This window comes from Schistocerca nitens, chromosome 2 (assembly GCF_023898315.1).
Source record: "Schistocerca nitens isolate TAMUIC-IGC-003100 chromosome 2, iqSchNite1.1, whole genome shotgun sequence".
NCBI lineage: Eukaryota > Metazoa > Arthropoda > Insecta > Orthoptera > Acrididae > Schistocerca > Schistocerca nitens.
In genome coordinates, this window is record NC_064615.1 from 553195428 (window position 1) to 553218350 (window position 22923).

The 22923-nt window shown below is 39.7% G+C and overlaps 1 protein-coding gene across 2 annotated transcripts in view; it reads left to right on the forward strand.

Moving 5' to 3' along the window:
• LOC126236575 (toll-like receptor 2 type-2) overlaps positions 1-22923 on the forward strand; it is a 214698-nt gene that overhangs the window by 93642 nt on the left and 98133 nt on the right. The window contains exon 2 of one of the 2 annotated variants that reach the window (XM_049945987.1): positions 848-1132. In XM_049945987.1, coding sequence (XP_049801944.1) covers positions 848-1132 — 285 coding nt within the window. The remainder of the gene's footprint in view (positions 1-847; positions 1133-22923) is intronic. The other variant, XM_049945988.1, reaches the window with a different exon arrangement.

Below are 22923 nucleotides of genomic sequence, written 5' to 3' on the forward strand. Positions count from 1 at the left end.
ATCCGAGAACGATGAGCTGGATGTCAGTATTTGGACTGTGTCGTAGTCCATAGAGTGGCCCATCTCAGTGCAGTGTTCTTCCACCACTGGCTTGCTGGCGTGTAGCAGGCGGTTGAATAATTGATGTTCCATGTATAGTTCCTGAACGGTACGTGCCATTTTTCCGATGTAGGAAAGTCCACATTCACGTGGAATTTTATACATAACTGCTTTATGAAGTACCAGGTCGTCCTCACCGTCAAAGCAGCAGCTGTCTTAGGTTGCGTATGTAAAATCTCGTTTCAGTTTGGACTTTCCTACGTTCGACAAACTTCATAAACTGTTCAAGAATGTTGCTTGGAACATAGACGCTGTACATGACTGTTACTGTCCAACTAAGCAACTGTCGCAGTGCACTGCATTGAGATGGACCACTATAACGACTATGACAATGGCCAAATGCTGGCATCCATCTCATCCTTTTTGGGATTCGATCATCGTCAGGGTATCTGCTGATGCAACAGAGGGTGTACAGAAAATGCATGTCTTGGCAGCGTGTGTTTTGGTACACTCTGCGAGGCTTTGAGTTAGGTGAAGGGCTGTCTTACGGCTCACTCAGAAGATGATTCAACGTTTTTCAATCGAAATATCAGAATAAAGGAAGATATGGTTACAGTTGTATCCCTGGAACTTCATGGATCAAGAAATCCATGCATCACCACTGATTCACTAGGTTGGCGCAACACTGCCATGATACTAGCGCACAGCCGTTCTCTGGTCTGTTGCTTTGTTTTCCTGCGTTATTGATTTTTTGATTTTTCCGTGATTTGTGGAAATCAGCTTAGTAGACTTGCATCCTGATCCATAGTGCCCACAGATGCGTGGCAGCGGCAGCGGCAGCGCTGTTGCTGCTGCTGGGAACCGCGGAGGCGACGCCGGAGGTGGACGGCACTGCCCACGCTGCTCTCATAGGCGGCGGCAGTAGCTGCCCCTCCCAGTACCTCGAAGACGCCGACCTCGAGTGCCCAGAGATGACCGGCGAGGGCCAGCTCCGCTGCTACCTCCTCTACCGAGCGCTCGACTACAAGCCCTTCGCATCCTACGGTTTCGCTGTGCTCGTCAACATGACTCTCTCCGAAATACCAGATACAAGGTACCGGTACCCATCACTTCTCGATTTGCTATTTGTTGCAGTACAACGAAACTAAAAAGTTGAATTTTATCAGATTACTGAATATAAAATAACATCCACCTCCGTAACTGATAATCGTCAACTGGTGTGGTGGCACTCGACTTGATAGAATGTGGTTACAACCTTAATAATCACTAGGCTGCACCCAAATTTTGTAGGTTATATCCCAAACCCCTCCAAAGTCAATCAACAACAAAGGCTCGTCTTATGATACTATAAGCCCTCGAGAGGGCTACTGTCCTTACACAGCAAATTTACACGGAATAAGCAGGAAAGGAACAAAATAAAGCGTCAGCAGAGATGAAGGCACTGCAGAGCACACTACATGGGCATTTCCTCAAAAAAAAAAAAAAATGGTTCAAATGGCTCTGAGCACTATGGGACTCAACATCTTAGGTCATAAGTCCCCTAGAACTTAGAACTACTTAAACCTAACTAACCTAAGGACGTCACACACACCCATGCCCGAGGCAGGATTCGAACCTGCGACCGTAGCAGTCCCGCGGTTCCGGACTGCAGCGCCAGAACCGCTAGACCACCGCGGCCGGCAGGCATTTCCTCTGCGGACGTGACTATTGTTGGGCTACTGACTCAGTATGGAACATCTTTTAGGTCTGGGCATCTCTTCAAGTAGACGCCTTGCAAAACTTGAACACAAAATTAAAATTCCTAACGGGCCACTCATTAATTCGAATTCAAACATCATCACACATCGTCGTGTACTCTGTCAAGAAAGAAGAACACGGAGAAAATAATCATAAATTAAAATGGAAAAATTAGTAAAATCGAGCAATCAAGAGAAGTCTTTCCCTATATTGAAGTAATATCAAAGTTCATTCTGGGAAATCATTCCGATGTAAAGATACGCGAATAATTTTGGCAACTTTAGATAGCAGAGAACGACTTATTCAGTGCGTCTGTGCACTCATAAGCGAAAGCAAACGTAACACGCGAAACGAAAGCAGACATAACACGCGTAGTTGAAGATCACAAATATGTTATACGTAACTGAATATGAAATGGTTTAAATTTATCAACACGTTCAATGAAGATTTTTTCTCAGGAAGAAGATGCTGTGATATGCAAATGATGAGCTTTTCAGAGCATTCACACAAGGTTGGCGCCGGTGGCGAGACCTACAACGTGCTGACATGATGAAACTTTCCAACCGATTTCTCATACGCAAACAGCAGTTGACCGGCGATGCCTGGTGAAACGTTGTTGTGATGTCTAGTGTAAGGAGGAGAAATGCGTACCATCACGTTGCCGACTTTGAAGAAGGTTGGATTGTAGGCTATCGCGATTGCGGTTTATCGCATCGCGACATTGCTGCTCGCGTTGACCGAGATCCAATGACTGTTAGCAGAATATGGAATCAGTGGGTTCAGGAGGGTAATACGGAACGCCGTGCTGGATCCCAACGGCCTCGTATCACTAGCAGTCGAGATGACAGGCATCTTATCCTCATGGCTGTAACGGATCGTGCAGCCACGTCTCGATCCCTGAGTCAACAGATGGGGACGTTTGCAAGACAACAACCATCTGCACGAACAGTTCGACGACGTTTGCAGCAGCATGGACTATCAGCTCGGAGACCATGGCTGCGGTTACCCTTGACGCTGCATCACAGACAGGAGCGCTTGCGATGGTGTACTCAACGACGAACCTGGGTGCACGAATGGCAAAACGTCATATTTTCAGATGAATCGAGGTTCTGTTTACAGCATCATGATGGTCGCATCCGTGTTTGGCGACATCGCGGTGAACGCACATTGGAAGCGTGTATTTGTCATCGCCATACTGGCGTATCACCCGGCGTGATGGTATGGGGTGCCATTGGTTACACGTCTCCGTCACCTCTTGTTCGCATTGACGGCACTTTGAACAGTGGACGTTACATTTCAGATGTGTTACGACTCGTGGCTCTACCCTTCATTCGATCCCTGCGAAACCCTACATTTCAGCAGGATAATGCACGAGCGCATGTTGCAGGTCCTGTACGGGCCTTTCTGGATACAGAAAATGTTCGACTGCTGGCGTGGCCAGCACATTATCCAGATCTCTCACCAATTGAAAACGCCTGATCAGTGGTGGCCGAGCAACTGGCTCGTCACAATACGAAAGTCACTACTCTTGATGAACTGTGGTATCGTGTTGAAGCTGCATGGGTAGCTGTACCTGTACATGCCAGCCAAGTTCTGTTTGACTCAATGCCCTGGCGTATCAAGGCCGTTATTACGGCCAGAGGTGGTTGTTCTGGGTACTGATTGCTCAGGAGCTATGCACCCAAATTGCGTGAAAATGTAATCACATGTCGGTTCTAGTATAATATATTTGTCCAATGGATACCCGTTTATCATCTGCATTTCTTCTTGGTGTAGCAATTTTAATGGCCAGTAGTGTATATTCGATATTGAAAGATAAGATAGTGAGACACTAGAAACAAGTGAATTCAGTCCAAAGTCGTACATCGTTTTCCGGCTACTATCAAAACAGCTTCTCCTGTCAGTCACTGCTCAATGAAACGTAGTATTAAACAATGACCACTGTAGTGTAATGCCTATTGCACCCACTGTCAGGTGAATCTAGTAGGCAGCGGAAAGAGCCAACATATTAGCAAAAATAAATGGTTCAAATGGCTCTGAGCACTATGGGACTCAACTTCTAAGGTCACTAGTCCCCTAGAACTTAGAACTAGTTAAACCTAACTAACCTAAGGACATCACACACATCCATGCCCGAGGCAGGATTCGAACCTGCGACCGTAGCGGTCTCACGGTTCCAGACAGCAGCGCCTAGAACCGCACGGCCACTTTGTCCGGCCAACATATTAGCAGCTCGAATTTCAGCGTTCTCTACCGATTCAGTACTAGGGAGACGAGAAGTTTAGAATACATGGACGCGTTGTACTAGGATTTCAGATGCAAACTGCAGTGGCACAAAGACGAAAGCTGACTATCCTTATTTACGGCTAGTTTCACATAACCAGAAACAATAATTTCCAGTCGCCTTTGATTCCTTTTATAACATTTATTTGATTGAAAGAGCAAATTAGTCCTCTGACAAAAATAAATCGTAATGTTTGAAATTCGTCTATAATCGTTAGAAATTTTATAAGACTGTATTATTTCTTATGTGCGTGGGAAACACTATTTCTAGACACCACGGCGACACATGCAACATTTCTAGCAATGTCTGTATGAGCAAATACAGAGATCCATTGGCACGAAAGCTGTGTATGACAATGCATAATTCCAATCTTACTGTGAGTACAACATTTATAAAATTCGTGCTCCCCCAATACAAAATGCCACAGACAAACCTTGGTAAACAGTCTGAGTGACTGGTTTGCACAGTTAACATTACTCTGAACATAACTCCTGTGTTGAAGGCTTCCATTTTCAATAAATATACACGCCTCTGGGAGTTAATTTCATGCGTCCGCAGGAAAGGTGCAATAGATTTCTCCCGCGTGTTTTGGGTCCACGGATTGGCGGAACTCACACGTTTGTTAATGGCGTACTTTCTTATTGCTATCGTTGCGCTGTATTCTTTCTACATTTAGAGGGCTTGGCGACGGGGGACGGATACATTCATGTTGCTCGCAGCGGCGTCACGTTGCGATATGTTTACTTGTAAGGCGCGGTTCACGCTGAGGCGATACAATATGCGATACGATACGCCATGTGGTACGCGATGCGACGTAGAAGCAATCCGCATCGGCGAAGCACATAGAATCACAATGGGAGCGACTTAACAGGTTCACACCGGGACGACAGCGGTGAAACATCGATACGTACCTCTATCGCTTTGTCCGACGCAACAGGACGTGCCAGTCGCTCCACGCAACTCGTATCGTACGACACACGTGCAGTGAAATTTCAGGTCATCTGATGTGCCTCAAAAATTTTTTTTATCTTTTGTTAGTTTCTCACTAAAGCTTTTACTTCTCGTGTAAAAAATAAGAAAGAATAGTTTGGGATTTTCACGTGTTCTCTATGCTGTCTTTCTCATTCTATTTTGGGAAAAGTATTCGGTAAAAACAATTATTCTTCTATATCTTATAGCCACACATTACAGCCTGATAATTAACTTTTTTTGTTATTTCCGATAGTTATTAATATAATTCAAAGGAAAGTGGAACACGGTGCACATTTTGGAAAGTTTGCAGTGAAAAATGTAGCTGCTGTCCAGTTTACGTTTGGTGCGTTTTATGCCATACATAACTGCGTACGAAATACAGCTAACATATCGAAATTGTTTTTAACGGTTAAAGGAGAGTCATACCTCTTTCCTTTCTCCAGAAAATACATGAGATGTATTTTTCAGCGTCGAGGTTGGTAACTGCGTGCCACACACTCGGCTATTGCCGCCTGCTGTTCGTAGTGCGGAGCTGCCTCGTGTTTCTCTTCTTCGTCCGAGGTCTGTTCAAAAAATTTCGGAACTTAGTCTACAAAATTTTTCTATGCTTCCCTTTTAGTTAGTGTGCGTAGTCTCCTTAGAAATACTCTCCTCCACAATTGACACACGGCTCCCGAACGCCGTTTCCACTTCCGGAGGGCAGTCGCGGTACACTTGCTGGATCGCGCGAAGCGCCGCCTGCGAATTTTGTTTTATCTCACTTATCGTTGCCTATCTTCGTTCTTTCAATGGGCTTTTCAACTCTGAAAATAAGAAAAAGTCCGCACAGGCCACGTCTGGAGCGTACGGAGCATAAGGCAGCACAGTGATCTCGTTTTTTCTGCAATAGTCACACGCCAACAGGGATAAATGTGCGGGTGCGTTATCGGAAGCAAGAGCCATGAACTGTCTCCCCACATTTCAGGCCGCTTCCTTATGACATTTTCTGGCAGGCGTTGCAACACGTCCCTGTAGTACCATCGATTAACAGTTTGTCCCTGCGTCACGAAAAAAAAAAAAAAAAAAAAAGGAAACAAAAGAAAAATTCCGAGTAGGTATTAAAATTCATGGAGAAGAAATAAAAACTTTGAGGTTCGCCGATGACATTATAATTCTGTCAGAGACAGCAAAGGAATTGGAAGAGCAGTTGAACGGAATGGACGGTGTCTTGAAAGGAGGATATAAGATGAACATCAACAAAAGCAAAACGAGGATAATGGAATGTAGTCGAACTAAGTCGGGTGGTGTTGAGGGTATTAGATTAGGAAATGAGACACTTGAAGTAGTAAAGGAGTTTTGCTATTTAGGGAGTAAAATAACTGATGATGGTCGGAGTAGAGAGGATATAAAATAAAGACTGGCAATGGGAAGGAAAGCGTTTCTGAAGAAGAGAAATTTGTTAACATCGAGTATAGATTTAAGTGTCAGGAAGTCGTTTCTGAAAGTATTTGTATGGAGTGTAGCCATGTATGGAAGTGGAACGTCGATGATAAATAGTTTAGACAAGAAGTGAATAGGAGCTTTCGATATGTGGTGCTACAGAAGAATGCTGAAGTTTAGATGGGTAGATCATATAACTAATGGGGAGGTATTGAACAGAATTGAAGAGAAGAGAAATTTGTGGCACAACTTGACTAGAAGAAGGGATCGGTTAGTAGGGCATATTCTGAGGCATCAAGGGATCGCCAATTTAGTATTGGAGGGCAGGGTAGAGGATAAAAATCGTAGAGCTAGACCAAGAGATGAATACAGTAAACAGTTTCAGAAGGATGTAGGTTGCAGTAGGTACTGGGAGATGAAGAACCTTGCACAGAATATAGGATCATGGAGAGCTGCATAAACCAGTCTCTGGACTGAAGACCACAACAACAACAACAACAACAAAGTTCTAGGGGACTGACGACCTCAGACGTTAAGTCCCATAGTGCTCAGAGCCATTTGAACTATTTGAACAATATTTGGTATTTATAGCACTGTACGGGGCACCCAGTACTTCCTCTTCTTTTTCAGTTTCTTGAGCTTCAAAAAGTGATAAGCCACAAAACCTCCTTTCAGAAGATCTCATGACTGACTGAAACGGAAACGTGAATCATGTTGTCTTGTCGTTTGTCGTATGGCGAGTCGCATACCAGTGGGAATACGAGTGTCGTACCGATAAAAAAAGATCGCGTCGCGACCCTCATTTCAGCGTGTCTTGCCGCATATCGTATTCGTCTGTGTGAACCGCGCATAAGAGGATATGCGGAAAATAATGACCACACAATTAAGACAATAACAGTGGGGCATAATTGGGGTGGGGCGACTAGGGCAATGCTCTGAGGATAAGGTGCCTCTGGAATTAACAAAAAAATAGGAATAATGAGGGTGAAGGAAAGGATCAGTTGAAAGATGGCTTTCAAAGCAGTGAAAGACTGTTATGAATATCATTCAGACGTAAAGATATGTGAATCATTTACCTCCTTTACCCAGGCCAACGATTAATCTGCATTAGGGTCGATCATCAGTTAATTAGCTATACAAGGAAAGGCACTAGACGTGCGCAAGTGTTTCGGCTATAACGCTGTGACGGAGCACCCGTCATGAGTTGCGTACACAATTGTGTGCGATAAACAGCCTACTCACAATTTAAATGTAGTCCTTAAAAGCGCTGTAGAGGCTAAGAGACTAATTAAGAAACAGCTTTGAGAAGATTTACAAATATTTTTGTCAGAGCATTTAAGGTAACGCTGAAGACAACGGATGCAACACAGTAGGCTGACAGATAAGAAACTGTTTATACACTTAGAGATTCACTGACGTTCTTAAGACTCTGAGAAACTTAATTCGTAAGAGTAAAGTGTAGTGATAGATCTTAAAAAATGATTTTATCGTTTTCAGATTTGATACAAATACAAAAATATGGTATTACGAGTGCTCTTTTCAGATTCAGTACAAATTACCAGAAAGAATTAACACATCACCATTGACATACCACCACAACTTGTAGTCTAATAACATGGACGTTGCAGGTGCATAAGATTTAAGAGACGGCAGTATTCTTTTCAAAGGAACCATTCCGCCATATGCCTCGAGCGATTGGGGGGAGAGGGGGGGAGGGTGAATTACGGTAAGCCTTTGTTTGGGTGGACGGTCTGGGATTTGAATCGCGTCCTCCCGACTGCAGTAACATATCACTCGGCTGCCGTGAGAAATAGCTGGCATCAAAGGAACGTAACACAAAGGACTTGACGAAACTTCCAACATCTGTGAAAAATGGGTCAATGACTGTAAACTGGCTAAGAAACGTATTAAAACAGCAGTGAAGTACTTCTACGAGCTTCGCAAGGACGAGAGATTGACAGAGCCCTCAAACTGACCTTACAGTGATACTTTTTTATCCGATGGTAGACAACGCTTGTTCGCAACTAAATACCTGGTTTTAAGGAACGAAATACATTACAGACGCGTACGTAACAGCTCAATATTTTTTCTTATCGTCTATGACGAAGACATTTCTCTTTTAAAGATGTCCTGATGTACCAAACACATCCACGGCTGTTACAAAAGCTGAACGTTCATTTTCAAAGATAAACTTTTTTAAGAATATATACGTTCTACAGTGAATCAGTAGTGGTTATCCGGTCTGGAAACACTATCAGTACGAGAAGCGTGGGACGAACGGTCACAAGTTCGTTTGACTGGCGAGAGAGTGTAACAGAAATGGTGAAACGTCTCAGTTTTCAGAACTCCAAGCAATGCGCCGCACATCTCTCAAGAACCTGCAACACTCCAAAACTCATATTTCAGCCCCCTACGTGCGTATCCCGTAGAGATTGCGCAGATAAAATTACGGAAATAACAGCTGGCACAGAGGAGCAGAAGTGTCCATTCTTCCCACGCTCCAAGCACGAATGCAAGAGGAACAGACTTTCATGTGCGGTTCAGTAAATAATGGCCTCTACCACATAGTTTACGGTGATTCAAAGAGTACAGATGAAGATGCAGTTGTATTGTAGCTACTTAGAAAATGAAAGAACACGAAATATTGATCTTTCTAAAATAATGGGGCATTTTGCACATAGGAGACAGGAAAAGTTCATTTAGGTAAGAAAACAGTTTATGTCATCAAACGAATACATTTCATCATCAGTTTATATTTGTACATGGACGTTCAAACTTTCGTGCTTCTTTGAAATTAACTACTCATTCTTTTAAGTTCTTCTAGGTCGCAGCGTGAATATAATGAATAATGTGTGTGAAATCTTGTAGGACTTAACTACAAAGGCCATCAGTCCCTAAGCTTACACACTACATAACCTAAATTATCCTAAGGATAAACACATACACCCATGCGCGAGGGAGGACTCGAACCTCCGCCGGGACCAGCCGGACTGTCCATGACTGCAGCGCCTGAGACCGCTCGGTTAATCCCGCTCGGCCCTCGCAGCGTGAGATAAGTCTTTTAATGACATTTTAAATATGAATTCAAGACAGCAATTTAATAAGCAAAATTTTTAATAGGTTTATCGGTCCGAAATAAAATACGTCTTTCAACACTTTTGGAATTCACCCCCTAAGGGGCTGAAATAGATGCTGAAATTTTTTTTGAAAATAAATCGTTATATTACAACATTTTTAAACCTAAACTGACAAATCACCTCCGATTCTAGCAACCAGAATAGCGTTTTGGTCAGTTGTACATTCGGAAAAGATCATGATTTCTGGCCTTAATTAGCATGAAAAGTTCAGAAGGCGTTGCAATTTGTGAACTAATCAAAGGAAGCTATTTAACAGTCACCACGACAAATCGGCTTTGTCAGAATTGCATAGAAAAAGAAAGGGCTCTCTAAAACATTAACTGTTGCTGTAATTACTACGGAGACGCGAACGATGCAGCGGGCGCTAAGCTAGTATACAAGAAATGTATACGTAGTTTGTCCGTGAATGTTGCTGTAACTTCGCAACCCATCCCTGCAGCCCCCAAGGCGGATAAATGGTATGGTAGCCCTCCACTCAACATCCATGAAAAAGGTTTCGGTTTGGAACTGCAGATAATTGGATTATTAAGATAAGGTTGTCTAAAAAGGGCACCGCATCAGTGGACTTCTTATGGAGGAGAATGGAGCAGCTGGGTATCGAGTGCTGATGTGGCCGACACTGGGCAAAGTTATTCCTCCTCGAATGTTCGAGAATTCAAAACAGTTCTCATTTATTCTTCAGTCTCAGTTGCACATTTTAATTAAATCTCATGTAACTGAAAATATTCAACTGAGACTGAGGAATAGATGAGAATTGTTTTAAATATAAATCCAATTGCTGATTCTCTCGGGACGAATAGGTCGGCTATACCTATGTTCGAAAATATTGGAGAAAGATGTTGAATGTTCAAGAATATTATTGAATCTTCCAGAAGTTTTGGGACTGTTTTAGGATGTTCCAGAATTTTTCACAATGTTTGAGAATATTCTCGAATGATCCTGTTATGGTGGGTATACACTCCAGCTCAGAAAGATAGATATAGGCGATGCAGAGACACATGTGTCAGTATACTTTTAGAACTCGTTTAGAGCGGATCAAACAAAAGTGAAAGTGATACAAAGTTAAATTTTTTAGCATGAAATACTAACATTTTTATGATTCTTTGAACGTTCACTTTTAAGATGCTGTCGAATGTAATCGAGTGATCCAGAATGTTCTCAGAAAAAAAATTAAAATAAAGACCAAGCGAAGTGAGTATTTTTCAGTTAGTAGAAGTAATAATGGTATCGTAGACTTAGGCATATGTAGACATAGTAGCATACTATTAGCAGTAGAAGCGGTAATAATGATAGTATTTTTCATGTAATTATAAAAAATTCCATTTACTGCGAATGAATCCTTTATTTGTATATGACGAAAGCTGTCCCACCTGTTAATGCTAGGCACCATCAGTGATCTATAATATAAAGAAAATTATTTAATTATTCTTGTTTTGTTAGGAGAGCGGTAGTGAATCTTGTCAGTTCATTTAAATTATCTAACTATCTACAAATATGTGGTTGCGATTTAGCACTTACATTTATTTTTCTGCCCTTTTATTTATCCTAGGATTCTTTCGTGTACTAGATGGACACCGTTGTTATGTTACATTTATACTTTACACCACACGTAATCTATATTGTTGCAGGCTGCACACGTTCTTAGATAGATTACAAGTAGTGACATGTACATGTGACCTATTAATTGGAAACCAGTACTGTATCCATCTAGTAGCTACAGAAGAACACATGGATACACGAAAAGGACAGAAAAATGAATGTAAATGATAAAACGCAACCATATATTTGTAAACAGGTAGATGATTAAAATGGTCTACCAAAATTACTAGAGATTTGTATAGTTAAATAATTTTCTTTATATTATAGATCATTGACGATGCCAAGCATGAATAGGCGGAACACGTTTGATTGTGTAAAAATAAAACATTGACTTATAGAAGAAGGACTTTTCTTATCTGCGTCATAGATACAAATGGTCCATAAAAGAATGCCCCAGTTACAAATTTTAATACTACTAAATGTAAGCGTTGTAGAGTGTTGGGTCAAGGCCACAATTAAAGAAAAATGTAAAACAGTTTTAAATAAGTGCATGTACGAGAACTGCTATGTTGTTTTCGCACTTGCAGCGCATCATATGCAAAATGGCGACTCCTGAGTTGTAAAGTGTTTTGTGGCCTGCACCTTACTAAGAGTGAATCTGTAATTTCAGGTCAACGTGCATTTTGTTTGAAGTTTAATTGTGATCCCTCATGTGGTAAAAACATCTGCCGATGGCACAGTCATTTCTAAACGACCAAATGTGGGTGTAAAGGGAAAAACATGGGACAACCAAAAGTGTCTGAAGTGGATGTTGACTGCGTCAAAACATATTAACATCATAGTCTTATGAAGTCTGGAAAGAAGTCTTGAACTTCAGTTGCCAAAGACGACAGTGTGGAAGCGTTTATGAAAACGTTTAAACACGTGTCCATACCGGTTACACTTGATACATGCTATAAAGACAGATGACTATGGTACGTTATAACTTCTCAAGTGGAGTGTTGCAGTGGGGAGATTGCTTTCTTGATCGTGTGGTGTTCAGTGATCAGGCAACTTTTCATCTAAGTGGGAATGTAAATACCCATAATATTCGTATTTGGAGGTCAGCACTTCCTCATGAACTTGTATGATATCAAAGAGATTTTCTCTGCTGTCTAACAGTACCATTCCCTCAGTCCAATCACAAAAAATATATTATAATGCTGCAAAAAAAAAAAAAAAAATGATCGTATGGCATTGTTGGCCGGGAGGCCCCATGCGGGGAAGTTCGGCCGCCGTATTGCAAGTCCTTTTTATTTGACGCCACTTCGGCGATTTGCGAGTCAATGATGATGCAATGATGATGAACACACAATACCCAGTCATCGGAATCGAACCCGGGACCCCGTGCGCGGGAAGCGAGAACGCTACCGCAAGACCACGAGCTGCACACATAATGACGCAAATTGAAGTATATACATTTCTTTGTCAGAACTATCTGATTTGTAAATGTCAAACAGAATGCGAAGGGAAATGCCGATGTAAGATATCAGTTTATAAAATGATTGTTGCATTAATTAAAAATGATTACGATATTGATCTTGATTTTTCAAAGAATCTGCGGCTCATCTCGTCGTCTTAATATACTTTAGGGGATGAGTCTTGAGGTACAGGTTTTTGAATATAAGCGAATATATTAATTCACAGTTTGAAGACATTGTGGTTTATTACCAAATCCACCATAACTTAATGAACTTCGCTGTAAAGAGAGCCACAGTTAAATGAATACGGATTCCAAATGGGAGAGTTTGCAATGCATTTCAGCTTCCACGTTTCATTAACAGTCGTAGAATTATATAAAAATGACATTCATTTTACACACTGACTTCACAGCAATCAGGCAAAAATGAAACTTCACTCCATAACATCGGCAAGATTGTTCTCCTCGAAAGCTGAACCAAGACTTTCTTACATGAAACACTATAGGTTAGAAACATAGTACAACTCTTTTATGGAAAGCACCAGTGAAACATTTTTACAGTGTTAATGTCTATGTCTTTCCAAAACTAAAAATAAGCAAATTAATTCCTGCATATATTTATTTTGTAAGCTGGAATTAACTCTTACTGTGAAAAACTTCTTTAAAATCAGAGATAACAATAGGTTCCCTAAATATTGTATAAAACATAGAAACGAAAGAAATTATAAATGAGTATGCTCATACAATACATCGATCCTATTATAGACTCACCTACTGAACGTCAGAGTTGCAATTTTTGAAAAAAATAGTTGAAAAATTGAATCGTTAATTTAATTAATCGCGATCGGCATCGTAATATACTGTTGAATACAGGCCCCTGACTTACAGATTCTTTTTTTTTTCCTCCGAAACTACTGTGACATTTGTGGATTACCTGCATATGTTGCAAAAATGGCTCTTTTGCCCAATTAGTAAGCGAGTCTGAAAAACTTATTTGGCAACAAGATGGAGCCCCTCCCCATTGGCATCTCTTTGTACGAAATGGTTGAACATCGAAGTTCGTGACCGTTGGATTGGTCGTAATGGCCAATATGACAGAACTCTTTTCCGCTGCCCACATGTTCACCTGATGTCATGCCACACGATTTTTTTCCTTTGGGGCTTTATAAAAGATCGTGTATACGTTCCTCCAGTACCTAATGATTTGCCAGGATGAGGCACAGAGATTAATAGGCCATTGCTTCCATTACTCCAGACTTGTTAAGCAAAGTGTGGGAAGAATTGGATTTTATCTTGGATGTACTCTTATGCCGTATAACTAAAGGTCTACATATTGAACATTTGTAGGAAAAACTAGGCTAGTTTACCTTCAATTTAGTGTATGATTTGTAGTTAATAGTTTAAATTAAACCGTTATAATCGACCATTGAAACTGACATATTTTTTTATGGACACCCTATATAACTGAAGTTCCAACTGAGGAACAATGGTTCTAAATATTAAAAATAGTAATAATTATATTTTCCTTTATTTTATACCGTAGCGATTTTATTATTTTACCGAAAATGAGTGTAGAAATATAATTATTGATACAAAATTTGGCATATTGTAAAATACCATGTAACAGGCCATTATGTATAAGTAAGTAAGTAGTCTCTCATGGAGTGAGGGTATGTGACACTGTTGTCGGTGATTCATCTGTGTGGCAGGGGCGGTGAGCTTGGAGGTTTTTTGGTATTATTTGGAGGAAGATTAGACTATGATACTTCCTCCAAAGTCGAGGTCATTTGAGATAGGGCTGGAGGAGGACGATGGGTGGGAGTCTGTATGGTGTAGCAACTGTGGCATGCCTTTTGAGACTCTTTAGAATCTACTTTACATATCAAACACATGTCAACGATTGCCATAATTTGTAAGGGCGTACGCCAAGTGTAGAGTACATATCCACTGAGACGGCTGCCAAAAAGACCTTTAAGGAATTTAATCCGGTCAAGACGACGACCATTCCTGCAACTGATTTACTATAGTGCCGGTATCTATTTGAAAGATCTGAACAGCATTGAATGGTCTCTACATTTTTTTATTTAAAACAACCAATTTAATCTTAATACAGTTGTTTAAAACTTAGTATTCCAACAAAAATCTTTTGCAAGCAGAACCTGTAACAAAACTTGTAGGACACATTTCTCAGACGTAGACGAAGAAATTATGTTATATGAACATGGGTCTGGAGCGGCTTTATTTCATGTTACAACTCATTTTCTCCAGCTCATTAACACTAAAATGAGGAGGGGTCCACTGAGCATGACATATATGTTTTGTCGAACAGCTAAAGTCACATCTGCTAACAGATCAGATAGAACATTCTCTACGAAATTATGATGACTTTGTCCCTTGAGCCCGGGTGGAAGAAAGTCAGGCCCGATCAAACAGTCGTCAATAATGACGGCCCAAACATTGACAAAAAATCTTTGTTGATGACTTTCTTGAACAGTTGCTTGAGGATTGACGTCTGTCCATACATGCTGATTGTGAAAATTTACAATCTGATCTCGTTGAAACGACGCTTCATCTGTGAACAGGCACCTTTGCATTAAAATAAGGGTTGACACTTTGTTGAATAAACCATTCGCAAAATAATTTTTTTTTTTAATTTGTGGTAAGATCCTGTGGGACCAAACTGCTGAGGTCATCGGTCCCTAGGCTTACACGCTGCTTAATCTAACTTAAACTAACTTACGCTAAGGACAACACACACACCCATGCCCGAGGGAGGACTCGAACCTCCCACGGGGAGAGCCGCGCGAACCGTGAAAAGGCGCCTGAGACCTCGCGGCTACCCCGCGCGGCTGCAAAAGAATACCCGTGCAGGAAACTCAGCTGCTGATAGTGTCTGGACGCACTGTGTCTGGTAGGAGTACAACTGCTCCTCGTGTAACAGTCGCCAGAGAGTCATGTTGTCAACATTCAGTGTTGCAGTTACATGTCTTGTACTGGCACTAGGGTCGTCGTCAACTGCAAGAAGAATTGCCACCTCCCACTGAAGTGTCCTCGTCCTTCTAGGCCTCTCCCGATCGCGAATATCAGGATTAAATGCACCATGTTCACTAAGACGACAATCATTGGCTTCAAATGTTTTCCTGTTGGCGCACCTTCGCTCTGAAAATCTCTCCTGGTACACACACTGAGCGTGAGCACCATTGCTGTCAGCTAATTCATACACGAAAAGGGCATGTGCAATCTCTGCAGAATTGCCACTGCACGAGCCAAGTCTGTGATAAACTCTACGCAGTAGCCCGTGTGCTTACAAAGGTCGTACTGACCGCCAGAATAGCTGATGTTATCTGTAAACAAGGAATGGCGAACGTCGCATGGCAACAGGGAAATGTATAACAAAACACTGGCTGTGCTCAACGTAACCAGACGTCACCTAGAGTGTCTGTTACTCATGATTCGGCTTCTAAATAACAGAGTCGGTGACGGATGGACACACAGAAAAGGACCAATTGCCTGGACTCCATGCTCTGCGGACCTAAATCCACTGGACTTTTATTTATGGGAGCATTTGAAAGCTCTTGTGTTGTAACCTCCCCGCAAAAATTTGAAAGACAATATTTAATAGAAATGGAGCCAAGTGTAAGCTCCCCAGAGAAATTTAAAAAGTCAATATTTTAAATGTTGTGCTAAGTGTAACCTCCCAGTAATTATATTTAATCACAACGACAATAAATCAGAAATAGCAATCTGACCCAGGTATAAGTTCCCCACCAAAATGTAAGTCAATTCAATGATAATGAAATCTCAGTCACAATAAAAATGCAAATAGACCGAAATGTCGATCTTTAGGCCCTGATTAAACTCAAATTCTTACCTCGGTAAAACTGCATCTGCTCTTATATTTCGCCATAGCTCGAAGGAAATGCATTGCAAAAATTTTGAATTAAAGGGAAACTTTTCTTTAAGGAATACCAAGGGAAATATTTCTTTCAATAAAATGTTTCTTTTGTTAAAATGCTTGGTTTAAAAACAAAATTATTATTGGGGCGATTCTTGAACAAATTAGTTACAGTTAATTTACATTACATTATCAAATGTGCGCAATGCTGCTTCATTACCTTATTTAAAAATATACCTCGTCCTGAATCTTGACCAGAGTGCCATGCCGACGCCCGCCGACTCCACACACACGACTGCGACTATCTCTCGCGCGCTACTACCACAGACTAAGTCATCTCGCATGCGCTACTACTCTCGAACTGCTAACTCGCAACTGAACTCTCTCGTAACTCGACCGCAACTGCACTCTCGCGCTACTGGACCGCAACTGAACTCTCTCGTAACTCGACCGCAACTGCACTCTCGCGCGGTCAAGCGCAGACTAGGAACGACAAATAGCTCTCTGGTCAGAGACTCTGCAATGCCTCGCCATTGCCGCCACACAACATACGTGTTTCATAACCCTCCACTGGGGGGGGGGGGGGGGGGGCAAAAATTTGGCAGCGATGGTGAGTCATTTGGACTAGCCAAGCGCGGCAAAATTTTTCTTTATTTAATTAATTTTTACAATTTACAAAATATTCAGATGTAGTACATGAATTAAATGTGGTGCACATGCACCGAGTACAAAACATTTCAGACAAAGACAAAATATAAGTACAAAACATATCAGGAAAATGTATATATAAATTATTTGATAGATAACAAAGTGCACACGCACTGAAAAATTCTTTAGCATTTTCAGAACAGAATGGCAAAAAATCATGTTGACAAGTGACATGAGTGCACATGCACTGCAGTTCAGAACATATCAGCAAATGACGAAATGTATATACAATGAGTAACAAATGACATAAGTGCATACGCACTGAAGTATTGAACATATCATAAAAGGTATACAGAATGAGTACAAATCATATTGAAAAGTGAGAAAAGTGCACAGGCACTGAAGTTCAGTAGAAAACATATTAACACATAACATAAGTGCACATGCACTGAAAAACTCTTTAGCATTTTCATAACAAATAAATGCAAAGATAAAAAATCATTTTGACAAGTGACATAAGTGTACATGCAGTGCAGTTGAGAATATATCAGCAAATCAGAAAATATATTAATAAATGGTAAAAATACACACGCACTGTAGTACAGAACATATCAGAAAACCACAAAATATATACGTAATGAGTACAAATGGCATAAAGTGCACACGCACTGAAAAACTCTCTAATAATTTTACGACAAATAAACCTAATGAGTACAAATCATATTGACAAATGACAAAAGTGCACACGGGCTGTAGTACTCTCTAGTATTTTTCTACAACAAACAAACAAATCAAGGAGTGTAATAAAGTGCACATGCACTATAGAAGTCTTTAGTAATTTCAGGATAACTGATCTTATTAACAAAAGAAAGGAAGTGCACACGCACTGTATATGACTTTTTCAGAATTAGGGAAGGAATAGGAAGGATTGCGTCATGGTTGTAGCACTTAGGTTGCATGCAGCTGCACTGAAAGTCCATATCTTTCCACAGAAGTACAACACCAAGTGAGACAATTTGCAGTTCTTTTCCCAGAAGTATTTATCAGCGTATCCAAGACACTGAAATGTCGTAGTAATATTCCCTGTTATCATTTTGGCAGTACATCAGGTACACCAAACAGTGGGACCATAATAACGTCTTCATCGCTCACGGTGGTGGACAGCATGTCGTGTCAACACCACGCTCTTACAAGGCATACCATCGTAGAATTAGTGCAAAAACCAAATAGTGCTCCATGATTATGAGGATGGGCAGGACAAATGGATATTACAGTAATTCCAGGTAGTTAGGACAGAAGGTGAAGGACATTAAGTCACAGACTAGTCTTGATTAGGAATTACATTAGTAGTTTGCGGCATTCATAGCCCAGTTATTGAACATTTCTGTACCATGTATTTAGTATTACAGAATAATGTTCATAAAATTAAATTATTGGCATCATGGGTAATCGTATTACAATAAACAGTGGCAGTCCTTGGCCAGTCACTAAGCATATTTAGTATGACAGAATAATGTTCATCAAAAGTCATCATTGAAAAGGAGAGTCAATTATTGGCATAGCATTAACATAATTCATTGAGTTATACAAATTATTGGCACTCATTGGCCAGTTACCAAAACATGAAAAGTCATCATTGAAAACAGGAGCTAATTAATGGCATAATTAATAACATAATTCATTTAGTTACATTAATTATCGGCACTTAATGGCCAGCAAGTATTGAATAGTATAAAACATTGTTCATCATTCAGTATTATTCAGAACTCTCTTAAATGAGTAGCATTATTTGAAACTGGTGATACACACCATTAAGAAGTCATGATTAAAAATCAGTTAATTACAGTCATAGCATTAATAATCATGGGCATTATAAGTAGTCTCATTACAATAAACAGTGGCAGTTATTTGCCAGTTACAAAGCATTATTTTTTTTTTGTATCATTAAGAAGTCATTACTGAAGTGACATACTATTCAGAGCTGATCAGTATTACTCAGAATTCTCTTAAACTAGTAGCATTATTTGGGACTGGTAATACACTTTTTTTTGTTTTTGTGCTAGTTATTTAGCAATGCATTGCTTTGGGTAATTATAAGGGAAAGCAAGAAGAGAAAAAGAAAAAAATTGCTTCTGGGTTGTTCCTGTAAATGAAAAATGTGTAACGTCATTCGTCATGAGTCAGCTGTAGCAAGGTTGAGACACAAGTGGGTAAAATAAAAAAAATGCAAGTACTAGTATAGGCTTAATAAGTAACAAGTTTAGTAACTATCATGAAAGGCTTCTCCTGGAAAAAATACAAAATGGATTATTGAGCTGAAAGAAGAAACGCATACTATGCTGAAAAGTAGTGAACTTCGAATTAACAGGTAGTGAAATGTGTATAAAAATGTGTTCCATAGCTGTCCTTTCTAAAACCTTCAGTCATCATACCATACGATATAAAACATACTGTCAAAACGAACTGCAACAAATACTTAAATAACTACATAGCATAAATACATAAACTTCAACATCATCCTCATCTGTAAAGAAAAACTTCATTATCCATATTATCTTAACTTAATTATTATCATCACCTGTAAAGAAAAACTTCATTATTCATAGTAGCATATTCTTCATCATTACTCTTCATCAGCATTCATTATCATCTGCAAAAAAATCACTTCATTACTCATTACACAACTATTCCTTATCTCTAGCATATTTCATCACTAAAACTAAGATGTGTAGTTCTGTCTGACAGCCTGCATCAATCGCCTTGTATTAAGAAAGAAAAAATTAGTTAAGACTGCTAATCTACGATGTGCATAGTATATTCTTGTTAACGCTTGTTAATTCTGATCCATTTACTCTTCCTCATAAGGTTTTTACATCTTCTTTCGTTTATTCCGTATGTGAAATTCCCATTTCTGTTTAATTTATTTCTTTTACGTATCATTTCTTTCTGAAATTGATGAATAAAGATTAATGTCTTGCATTTAAATCATATACCCTCTAAATAATGACTGGTTTATGGTGACATAATTAAGCATACAGCATAACATGACAGAAAACGTAATATGTCAAGAGCATAGACAGTGTTCAAAGGCAAAAATGTACAGAGAATATCATAATGCAGCAGCAAAAAAAAATGTAAAACAGTCACGATGTTGAGATATCATAGGGCAAAAAATGTCAAAATCAACTGGTGTGTTATACCTTAACTATTTCACAGTGCATATAAACAAAACATGAAAACAATCGTACATAAAAAAGACAAAATGTGACGTTCGTTGTGTTCAGCTTGTATGTAGTGTAGTTAATAGAGGTGAGAATTAAAGACTTTAATGGAGAGAGAATTTGATAAAATTAATACGTCATTACATAGAATTGCATAATTATTCATAAAATGTGTAAGTTCATCTGGAAAATATGCACGGTCTGATGTGTAACGACAAGAAGAGCGACCTGCTAACCTTACCTTGCCGGGCACTTGCCAAGAAAAAATACGATAGTCATCAATAATTAGTCACGTGAATATAATTGCAGAAATGATCATAAAAATTAGTAAATAGCATTACAGTGTGATAAATCGTAAAGTATGTTCACTCAATAAAGGGTTTTATGTTGGATAAATGGTGGTTTCCTTTCGATTTTCTGGTTCTCAGAGTTTCGACGTGTACAACATTGGGGTGAGGAATGCTGCGAATTCGATATGGACCTGCGTATAGAAGTTCAAATTTACTGCACTTACCTTTTATTTTATTGGATAAATAGTGTGTTCTTACTAATATCTTCTGTCCAATGTGAAAGTCTCGGCGCGTACAAACCTGTTTTTGCTGTCTTCTCCGGCGCTCTGCGGCACGTTTGATGTTGTTCAGCGCAATGTCAATTATTTCGTGGTGTCGTAATCGACGAGATGTAGGAAATGTTACTAATTCTTTAATTTTGTTTGGTGGTTCAACGTTTTGCAGTATAACAGACGGAGATAGCATAGTGGATTCATTTGGAATGGAATTAATTACATCTTGGAATGAGAATATGTGTGTGTCCCAATCAATATGTCTTTTGTGGCAGTATATTCTACACAGTTTACCAATTTCTTTCATTAATCGTTCACAAGGGTTCGAAGAAGCATGGTACTTGGATATATAGATCGGAGAAATGTTTCTAGCTCGTAACATGCGTGTCCATATAGCAGAACGAAATTGTGATCCATTATCGGAAATTACTCTCATCACATGCCCTACATGAAATAGAAAATGTTTTACAAATGCTTTCGAAACAGTTTTAGCAGTAGCTTTGGTAACGGAGTGAAAGTAACAAATTTTGAAGTGAGTTCAACAGCGACAAAGATGTAGCAATAACCTCTATTAGTTCTCGGAATTGGACCAAAAATGTCTACTGCGGCCATATGTCTTAATTTAACAGGTATAATGGGATATAATGGAGGAATATGTGAAGTGGTATCTGACTTAGCTTTCTGGCAAATTTTACATTACGCTAAAACTCGTCGTATACGTTTCTCCATGTTGGCAAAATAACAGTTCTGTCTCAGTATAAGAAAACATTTTCTGGCTCCGTAATGTGCGTAACTTAAATGAGTATACCATATTAATTTGTTAACTAGTTCGTCAGGAATGCATAATAACCAATTGTTGCTGTCAGGATGAGAGCGGCGAAATAGAATGTCATTGCGTACAGTGTAATGGTGTCTAATCGTAACATTATTCTTATCTTGCCAACGGTGCTTAATTTCTTTCCACACGTTGTCTTTACTTTGCTCTTTTGCTATGTCCTGTAATGACGACGAAATGAAATTTTCAAATGCAACTTGCTGAATGTACATGACACTGAAATTTGCTTTGCAGAAGTTGGTTGCGACGTCTTGTTGATTGTTGCTGAAAGAACTAGATAGTGCGTCTGCTACAACATTTTGTGTGCCGGGAATGTGAACAATCGTAAAATTAAATTTCTGTAAATAAAGTTTCCATCTACTTAATCTATCGTGTGTGAATTTAGCCGAAAGTAAAAATTGTATAGCTCTATGGTCTGTGTAAACGGTGGTATGTCTGCCATAAAGAAAATGTCTAAATCTCGTGAAAGCCCAAACAACACACAATGTTTCCAATTCCGTAACAGAATAATTTCGTTCCGCAGGTGACAGAATGCGACTTGCAAATGCGATGTTTTTGATTACTGTAGAGCCATCTTCTTCAATTTCCTGGAAAATATGTACGCCTAAAGCGGTGTTAGAACTGTCGGTGGCAATAGAAAAATTTCTGGTAAGATCTGGGTGTGATAAAAGTGGTGCATTCAACAAAGCATGTTTCAAATAACATTCTCGTGAACAAGATTCTGCGTGTCAAAATTATTGCTTACGTTACTGGAATATGCAATCTGTACTGTATCTGGTCAAATTCTATCTGACGTGTTATTATTATCAGGAGGATGTTGTGGCATTTCAACTATTTGAACAGTTCTGTTATTTCTTCCTGACGTATTACGCTATGAATGACACCTATTGTCTGTTTCATTCATGATAATATGTTGTTGCTGATGTTCTTGCTGCTGAAAAAATCGACTGTTATTAAATGTACGCTGAAAATTGTGCTCATCATTTTTTCGTCTGTCATGATAGTAATTTCTATACGGCGCATTGCGATACGAGTTGAAATAGTGTGTTGTCTGTACGTAGTTATTTCTTTGCTGCCGTGCGTTACTATTTGTTGTACCTGGGACTATACGTGTACGCGGCGAAACATTAAAGCTTGGTTGACCTTGTAGACTGCATTGTTGGTTAGGTGTGCTAA